General features: G+C 39.1%; 1 protein-coding gene across 1 annotated transcript; it reads right to left on the bottom strand.

Moving 5' to 3' along the window:
* Positions 1-1,762: 1,762 nt before the first annotated feature.
* LOC139208383 (pyridoxal kinase-like) lies at positions 1,763-9,472 on the bottom strand. Its single transcript, XM_070838048.1, has 11 exons — positions 9,261-9,472; positions 7,667-7,721; positions 5,006-5,110; positions 4,565-4,648; positions 4,105-4,139; positions 3,776-3,861; positions 3,453-3,498; positions 3,242-3,353; positions 2,897-3,033; positions 2,725-2,791; positions 1,763-2,164 (listed from the first exon to the last, which is right to left on the bottom strand). Exons 1-11 carry the CDS (start codon positions 9,339-9,341, stop codon positions 2,037-2,039), a joined length of 936 nt encoding a protein of 311 aa, XP_070694149.1. The 5' UTR covers positions 9,342-9,472; the 3' UTR covers positions 1,763-2,036.
* Positions 9,473-9,697: the final 225 nt, after the last annotated feature.

Raw genomic sequence — 9,697 nt, 5'->3', positions numbered from 1 at the left:
CCGTGACCTTTTGTGCGACGAATCTGCTATGTCTGTTACTAACATATGGCATTTTATCTCGCTGAAGCAGTCACTGTAACAAATGCAGCCCTTCTCTTTTACAGCGAAACGTGGAGTTTCTCATGCAGCTTACTGTGTGGTTAGTGCCCACAGCTATGAGGTCCTAACTTTGCTCACTGTATTCAGGTTGCAGTCGGGTAGACATATTGGCCTGGCTGGTTATTTGGGTTAATGCTGGCTATTCATACCGTGGATTAGTGTTAGAGCTGTCACCTGGCCCTAATCACACAATATAGTAAGTGCTTGGCAGCCGACTTGTTTGTCTCTCCTTTAATTCTTGCTTTTATTTCTGTACTCTTGTCACTTAAAAGCTCCTGATTTCTTAACGATATATGAATGAGATCAAACGTAATCGTATGGATTTTTTGAGATATTCATTAGTATTTATTTTGTATACCTTTTTTAATGAGCCACTTATCCCGTCAACTGCATTCCTGAACTTCATTTCATATTTACAAGAGAATAAAAAGAGAGCTGACATTTTTAGACATAGTAAAATAAACAATTATGTCCTTTATGTGAACTTCCTGTAGATCACTGGCTCTAGTACGCTCAGACTTTATAGAAACCTAAAAGAAAAATGGGATCAGCAAAAAGAAATATCGCATGCTTGGAAGACTTATCTTGAAACCAAGCAATCAATCAATCAAACAATCAATAAATCAAAATCAAAACACAGTTTCAGTAAAAGATAAATAATTTATTATCTCTGTTCCTATATTGCTCTACATCAGAGCAGCAGCTCAAGGTTTGGCACTTGACGTTCTAACATTATGTGTGAGGACATTGGTACGCAAAAACATTCACAACCAATGTTTTTCTTTCTAACCGTGTTAAGGCTATTATACAGCATGGTCTCTCGTACCGACTCTTTTCTTGAGATATGACAACAGTCAAAAATGAAAACAATGATCATTAGTAAATATAATAAAGATTATCTGTGCAAATACCTCAATTTGAGATGTTTAAGACATGGATCTATCATGTTATACATCAGCTAGTTCAAGAAATTGATGCGGAATTAAAAAAAAAAAAAGAGGTGAAAAACATTTTCAGAAAACTGACTAAAAGAACAATTTTAGACATCAACTATTATCATAATTATAATCAAAGTTACAATTTGTTTAAAGGAAAATAGAGTAATGAAATGTTACAGCTAACATATAAATTGCATAAGGCGTTCAACATTTTGTGGGAGTTACAATACACATCTCAGCACTTACGATGCATCCAGTCAGCATTTACAAGGTGTTAGCACTTTACTTAAAAAACACCCAAGTACATTATAAGCACACTGCGTGCATTTAAACATCTTTATTACTATTAACGGTTTCTGAAAACTTTCAATGCAACAACCTGCTTGTGAATAGACATTTTTAGATATATTCCCACCTGAAGCTGTTACTTCTGCTTTATGTTTTAATTCTAGTATACTGCTGTGCTTATAATGCCTCGAGGGTGTAACACACTTACAGTACACATGACTAGTCCTTAGTTACTATCGCAGCCAAAACAAGTAGACGCATGGTCATGCATGCGCCACTGGTTTTGTGTATTTTCTACTCAGCTTAATTGAGATGAGTTGTTTTGTAGTAACATATCATTTTCAGCATGTTAAGGATGATTCAAGTACACTTAAACTACCTGTAAACCTAAACATAGTTGGCTAATACCTTTTTTTTTTCCTCTCTTGAAGGGCAGATGATGTCTACACAGGCCATAGTACAGACACATATGGCAGTGATTCCAGTGTGTGTGTGTGTGTGTGTGTGTGTGTGTGTGTGTGAGCAGAATGTACAAACAAATCCTACTGACCCCTCTCATGAAAACACAGTTGTATTCCCTCAGAGATTCTGTAAGGCAGAGACATGTGACAGTCTTTGATGTGAAAATCCTACATGTGTCTGGCAGGCCGTCCAGATCTGATGCTCATTTGTACCAGCACGATGTGAATGCTCACGAAAACGTTACCGTCTTCAGTGTGAAGACTTGTGTAAAACCTTAGCTTCCAATACAATGGCAGGATTCTCTATGTCGGCTTTGCTCTGGACCATCCTCAGCTCCAGCTGTGCAGGACTAGGCCTTTTCCCAGGGCCAGCCATCTCTGAAAGACAGAGGAGATGGAGAGCAGTTGAAAGACAACACCAGGTTTTTGGACACTGGCTCACCGGTCAGCCCAGCAGTCGAAGGGTCATTATTGTCTCTGTAAACACAAAGGCTGTTAATCCTCTAGTGGCTTTTCACATGTAGTTATAAGAGAACAGTTATGACATTAAGTCGTGTGACTCCTACAGTAACTTACTTTTACTCAACACTTAGCTATGTGTGTGTGTCTCAACAATGGTTATGATAGATAGATAGATTCAGATGCATATATTCCTTTTTACTTACTGTGTACTTATTTTATTTATGCTGCTGTAATGATGCAATTTCCATTTCCAAATTTCCAAAACATACATCTTCTACTAACACATATACACAACAGAAAAAAGGATTACCACATGATTCAAATAACATTTGACATTTTCAAATTCTATTTGAATAGTACTATCGATTGTGTAAATATGGCGTTAACAATAGAAGAGAGCCCACAGTGTTCCTTTATTATGTCCACAAGGCGGCTTCAAGATAAAGAGACCACATGACAAACGGACACAAACCTACCACTGGCATAAGTAATGGTCCTCTTAATGACATGGTGCATGACTGACGCAGTCTTTTCACAGGCGGCCTGTGACAAACAGAAGAGAGTTGGGATTCATTTATCAGATTGTATTACTGTAATTACACAAGAGTTCATCAGCTTTTTGATTGAGAGGTCATGTGCGTTACTGACCTTCAGGTCTTTGGGGTGATGGTGAGTCCAGGCTAACAACATGGCAGCAAACAGGTCTCCTGTCCCCACAAATACAGCATCAACTTTGGGGATGTCCATACAGATTTTCTGACTGCTGTTGGTCCCATCTGGTTTCACTACAGTGAGGACACACAGGTGGAGGTAGTGATGCCAAAACTGCACTAAACAGGAGCATCAAATCATTTGTCAACATGACATGGTGTAATTTTGTGCTTGTCCCCCCATATCAAGTACTGATAGAAAAGTTATGCCAACGGAAAAGACTTAAATGTCTCTTAAACAGCTGGAATTAGACATTCTGTCTGAAGAAAGTTGGTCTGGTACCTATTTTTTGGCTCCCAAGTGCCACCAGGAACTGGCCCCCGAGTTTTGAGGGCAGGTTTGTACTAGTGAGGACGACGGTCTCTGGACCCATTTTATGAAGCAAGTCCATCACCTGGAGAATAGGAAAGGTCCCATTTCCTCAAGCTTCGTACTTTTAGGCGGCATAAATTAAATCAGATTCAGCACAAAGAGAAATATGAAGGATACTCACCTCAACAGCATCTTCCTCTGTGTTGATTTTCCTACCAGTTAATATCCTGTGTAAAATATGGGCAGCAGTCATGGATTTGTCAATTAGAAAAAAGTTAAACACACTCTCTCCATCACTCACATTTATTCAGGGCTTTTATACACATTATGAGGTGCAGCAAATGAAGTTACAGTATTTATCGGCACCAGGTGATGATCCAGGACATGTCTTTAATGTATTGTCCTTATAATGTCAAATCAGTACCATCCCCAATTCATTTTAGTGTTTAATTTTAGTTTTAGTGAACTATTAATTGTGTTTATAATGACTGGAAGTGAACTCACTCTGCTTCAAACTGGTTTGGGGTGAGAATGTCAGCCAAAGGCACCACTTTGTCCCTGTAGACTGGCAGCAGGTTCTCTGGAACGTACTGAAACAGACAGAAAAAACAACTTCTGATCTGATTTCCATGCAGTTGTTAATCTCCTTATATAAGTGATGCCTATTTTTTCCAAATGATGGATTTCCCACAGTGAATACAGATGACAAAAAAGAAGATGCCTTTGCCCTAATTAGCCCTATAGACTGAAAATTATATAAATTAAAGTGTGTTACTGTAGAGTCTTCATCAGTGTGGAAGAAAAACAAGGGGAACTGACTGTAAGAAGCTTACCATAGCACCGTGGTCTCCCATAACAGGATCACAAACTGTGGAAAAGAAAAAGAAACAAAGCTACACTCGCTGAAACCACTGATTATTTTCAATACAGATTAATCTGCTGATTCTTTTATTGATTAACTGTTTGGTCTGTAAGACATCAGAAATTAGTGAAAAGCATCTTCATCATTATCATCCCAAAGCCCAAGGTGATGTAATCCCTTTGTTCATTTGGTCCAACTAACAGTGGAAAACACATCAAGTTCACTGTCACTTAATACAAGAACAGGCGGCTAATTATCTCAACTGAGACGCAGCAACTAGAAAATCTTTGGCATTTTAGCTTGAAACGACTGTTTGACTGTTAAAAAAGCTGCCAATTATTTAATTTTGTCCATTGACTAATCAATTCATCAGAAAACCAATATTGGTGATTCCACTCTGAAATGTGAACAGTGTAACAATGTAGACTCACCATACACCAGGCTGGGATTGGCCTTCTTAAGCTCCTGAATGATGTCAACCACCATTTCCAGGAAGGACGTGTCCCTGCTGTACCCTTAAAGAGGGAAGAGCAATGAAGAGCAAATTACCTCCTTCTGTTTTACTTTACTTTTTCCTCTCCAAGTGCTTTAATAACTAATCAAAGTCTATCACTCCATCTATGGCAGCTCATAGAACCGAAATGGTCAAATTTAGTTGTCAGTTAAAGAAATGCAAATACACGTTCTGGTGTCAACACATCAATGACTTCATTAATTAATTAACAATGACTTCACTACATTAAACTTCTGTTCAGGAGAGTTCAGTATCTCTTCTAGCATAAGGCAAAACAAAGCCATCAAACAACGCAGCTGCTCAGGATCCATGCTTCCAAGACTGGCTTTCATTACTCAATAAGGACACTTAGACTCACCGGTGAGGATGTAGTCATAGTGGTTCACATTATTGAGCTTAATGCCCTCATATAGCACATTCAGTTCCTCTGCTGTCAGCACTTGCCCTTTCCAGTGGGCGTAGCCTAGGATTCAGGTTGGAGAAAGGAGAATAAAATTACATGACATTTTAAAGACACTGACTTTGAGTTAAGAAAAACACTGTAATATTGTCTTAGCCCTGCTGTGAATTGATGTAAAGAATAGACATGGAGGAGTTCTTCTCCCATTGCTCTGTCCTCCCATCCCCCGCTCCCTCCGCTGAGGTCCCCCTCCTCTGTGAGGTGCCCAGGGCCAAACGGGCCTCCACACTCACTGAATGGGATGCCTGTATCCTGGCTGCCAGCTTCCCCCTTTCTTTGTCCCTCCTTTCACCATTAACCTAGAATAAACCCTCAAAAGCTGTTCTGACTGCAAATGATCGGACATGCATTGACACACACACACAAACACACACACACACACACACACACACACACACACACACACAAACACACTTTGGTATATTCTTCACAATGAAGCACAGAGTTCACATGGAGCCCAAACCTGGCTGTGAGCCAGTGAGAGCAGCTCCTGCAGTGAGGACTGAACTCAATGCTGAAGGCAAAGTACAGGCATGCTCAGTGGTTAGAGGGGCAAGTGTTTTTAATTTCTGAATATTAACATTGTTCACTTACTACTAGTATAGACTAAAGTAGGATTATCCATCCATCCATCCATTTGCTCAACACAGACCAGTTTCCTCTAACAGAGGCAAAGATGTTTATGTTGTGGTTTCTGTGAAAAGTCTCCTGCCCCTGTGGTGAAATGACATTCTTCACATACTTTGGCATTTGAAGCCAAATTATAATCCTATTCTGCCTGCAGGTGTTTGAGCCTTAGTTTCATGGTCTTTTCTTTAATGGCTAATAATGGAGCAACATTTTACTGCCCCGCTGGACAAAATAACAATAATGAAGCAAAGGATAATGATAAAGACGTTGATTTGTTTATTAAAAAGAAGACCATTTTTTTGGTTTTTATCAACCTGCTAAATGTGAGCAACAGTAAGAGAAATTACTTCCTCCTACCCAAATGCCACCATTTTCTCCTTACTGACGCTGTGTCTCAAATTCAGGCTACCATACAAATGAAAACAACGCCATAAGTACTGTGAACTAATCTTCATAGTCGAGGAACTGTTATTGATACGGATATGTGTATGTATACACTCCAAATCTGTTCAATTGTTGTGTTCAGTTTTCTAAATGCAACAAGTTATATCTCCAATATTCTAAAACCTGGTTCAAAGCCACCAGACTCCATTGACAAATAGAGGAATTTTAAACAAGAGTTGCTGGTCTACCGCTGTCTTGGTTGGTAAATTTATTTGTGTTGTTGTGTGACTTTGTTGTTTTAAAGGGTTAATTTAGATCCAACATAATATTTGTGTAACAAACAATAAAAAAAAATAACCGATCGAGGGTTAATTTAGACCAGCATCTCCGATGCTCTGTGAGGTAAAAATACTGTTTTTGTCAATGGAGTCTGGTGGGTATGAATAGGGCTATACAACAGCTGTTTTATGGTTAAACAAACCATTATCTGTTGGGATCCTTTCTGTAATGTTGTCAGACACTTTGAATGACAATCTGAGCCTGTGAGTAGCAAAGACTGCACACTTTTAGTGGACATTCTTTGATCTAGTGCCCCAAAGGATTACATTGCAGCCATTGTAGCCCATTCTTGGCAGCAGTTTGAGTTGATCTACTGGACAAGTTGCAAAGGTTTTTGTGCCCACGAGTCATTTAAAACCCTAAATATGCAAAAAGTAGGGCCAAGGTTTACAATACAAAGAAACAAATGAAATGATCTGAATCTTGTATGTTTCTATGCGTCTGTATTATCTGTGTAAGGTTTTATTAGTTTATGCGCTACATATTTATGGATTTCCTTTTGTCAGACTCTGCATGCTGTCATTTATTATTTATGGATTTGGTTGGAAGGTTAATTGTCATTGATTATAATTCATTAAAGCCCCAGTGTGCAGGATGTTTATATGGTTGTTGCACTTTTTAAATGATTCTAATAGCTGACTCTGCATTAATGGAAAAAGATTAAGTACAGTAAAATACAGTATTCCTACTAGGCAATGCACTCCAAGAGATATACCCAATGTAAATGTGGAGTTAACTGAATCAAAGCTAAATTGACTGAAGGTAAATGGTTCTTAGAAAACATTAACTTTTTAACTGAGTTCTGTCCTCTAAACCCGACTGATTACCAAAATGATTGTATTTCACTGAGTCAGATAAGCATGCAGCATCCAAAGGTCTCCACATTAGCAAAGCAAAGTCCAAAAACTCTGGACAGTGATTAACTCCCCACATCACACCTTTGACCCCCAACCTGAGCCACCAGTGGACTGTCTGTCCCCATTTCACATGCTAATTTTTAAATGTTTTGAAACTAGCACGGTCTTTATGGGCTATAGCTTCTGGAGAAAGTCTACACAAAGAACCTTCCAGACATTGTATGACAAAAAAAGAAAAAAAAATTAAAGTTTCATATTTGAATAGAAAGGATGAAAGGACAGAGTTGTAAAGAAAATGGAAAATGACTCAATCTGCTTGATGAAACTGAATTAAAATCACTCGGCCAACCTGTGTGATTGGAGAACTGCACAGAGTTGATTGAGTCCACTTCAAAGCCCAGCACCTGAGAAAAGAGTCACGAAGCAGCTGTTAAAACAGAGCCATGACGGCCGTACACTGAGCTGTGGGAGCAGCACTGTGAACTCAGTAATGTGTCCCACTGTCTCCTGTGATCCCTAAAACGACCAGACCTCAGTTTTGGCCTATTTTAGTACACATTATAATCAGCTTATATTTTTGTTACATACCAGTGTATAATGCTTTAGCTACTGAATGCTCTCTTCTGTACTTAAAACAGCCATTTCTGTGAACTGGCTGGAAATTAACCTGCACAGCTCTGGCTGGAAACTATTTTGAGATGAGGACCATAAAACAAATCATCCTGTCAACTCTTTGCTGTCCCTGCGTGGTTATGGGCCATCGGGGCCCTTCGACTTTGGACAGAGGTGCCTGAGGAGATAAAGCTCACAGAAACAGTGACTTCTTTTAATTCTACTCTTTAAACCCAGTTTTAGAGACTTGCTGTTGTGTGATGTCGCCTTTTATTGCTTAGTTACTTTTTAGTGTGTTTTTATTGCTTTTCTTTTTTTAATGTATACATTTCTATTCACATTTTTTCTTGTATTGTATTTTATCTCTGTTGCTGTTCTTATCTTTCATCATCCTTCAGTCCTCTCTTTAATGTGTTTAATTATATCTTAACTTCTCCTTTATTCTGCCTTGCTTTTGTTTGGCTTCACTATCTGGCTTTCTGCTGTAATGACACTCCCTGAGTATCGAGCTTTGCTTTGTCTATCAAAGCACTTAGTGAGCTCTATTTTTAAAAGGTACTATACAAATAAAGTTTTTAGCATTGTTATTATTATTATCATTAGTAATAGTAATGATAGTATACAGTGCAAATCAATCAGCTCCATGGATGGTGGTGACATAACTTAAATGACACTACACAATGGTTTGCATAACTCGTTAAGCTTGTTGTAGATCTCAGCTGTATGATTTATGTGGAAATGAAAAGACACCAATGGCTGGAGTGGGAAATCAAATCTAAATAATCTTAAAGACTTATTAAAAAAAAAAAAAAATGCAATTTATGAAACGTTGGTATTGTGCTTTAAATGTTTCTTCTGTCTGTGGAAAAACTGCTGGCTTGCAGAACATGACTTCAGATATAATTAAATGACATTAAATGAAATGCACCCAGCAGCAGCACACTTTAACTAGGCTCCGACTACTGCAGCTGGTTTGACCTGCTTGTTGCTTCCTGTGACATTATGGAGTTAAATAACTGGCTACAGGACGGCAAATCATTCTCACATTACAGATGTGAGAGCGGTCGTATTACAGCACAGTGTTCACGGCTACTTTAATGTATTTTAATATGACAGTCCTCGGTTATTAAGCTAGCTTTGGTAAACTGTATAACTGGTGAACGGCCTGTGATGAGCTTCATGGTTCACCGTCACAATGAATGGTCCTCTCATGCACCAGGAGGTCTCGCTCTGTGCCAGTCATGTTTTTCTCAAATATTTCTTCATCTGTTTCTTGCTGTTTTTCTTTTCGCCTTAGCAGGAGACACCTGGTTGTGTTGCACAGTTCTTACCTGCAGCGGGAACGTTGCCGACTTGTTCCCGACGTATCCCCTGACAACATGACTCTGAATGGACAACACACGACACTCCATTACGGCAAGGACACCGGACAGACACAGCAGACGAGAGCAGTCCTACAGCTGCATTAAAGACGTGTCCAGGCTCTGACAGGCGGAAACTTAGCATGTGAGGAGTAACTCCTGCATTGAAGGGCAGATGCGGCTCTGCTGCTAGTGACATTTACAAATTTCCTTCAGGCAACTGTAAGGACACCTAAACTGGTACGTTCAGGGGCTCACTAGGAACGTGGGAGACACCAGTTAACTGCCAGAAAAAAAACAACAAAAACGTTCGCTTCAGCCTTCAGTTAACTAAAGGATAAGTTCACATGTTGTAAAGTTTGTTTTAAAACAGTATTCAGGTGTCTATAAAAACATACGGTCAGTAG

Source organism: Pempheris klunzingeri, chromosome 10 (genome assembly GCF_042242105.1).
Source record: "Pempheris klunzingeri isolate RE-2024b chromosome 10, fPemKlu1.hap1, whole genome shotgun sequence".
NCBI classification, from domain to species: Eukaryota; Metazoa; Chordata; class Actinopteri; order Acropomatiformes; family Pempheridae; genus Pempheris; species Pempheris klunzingeri.
The sequence above is the reverse complement of the archived record's forward strand: the minus strand, read 5'-3'. Positions and strand labels throughout refer to the sequence as shown.

Bases quoted from the DNA above. Each gene is read 5' to 3' on its own strand.
- LOC139208383 (XM_070838048.1), bottom strand. From the start codon at position 9,341: ATGGAGTGTCGTGTGTTGTCCATTCAGAGTCATGTTGTCAGGGGATAC. The intron at 7,722-9,260 runs GTAAGAACTGTG...CTCTTTTCTCAG, and splicing joins CGGCAACGTTCCCGCTGCAG to GTGCTGGGCTTTGAAGTGGA. The intron at 3,862-4,104 runs GTAAGCTTCTTA...TGTCTGTTTCAG, and splicing joins TGGGAGACCACGGTGCTATG to TACGTTCCAGAGAACCTGCT.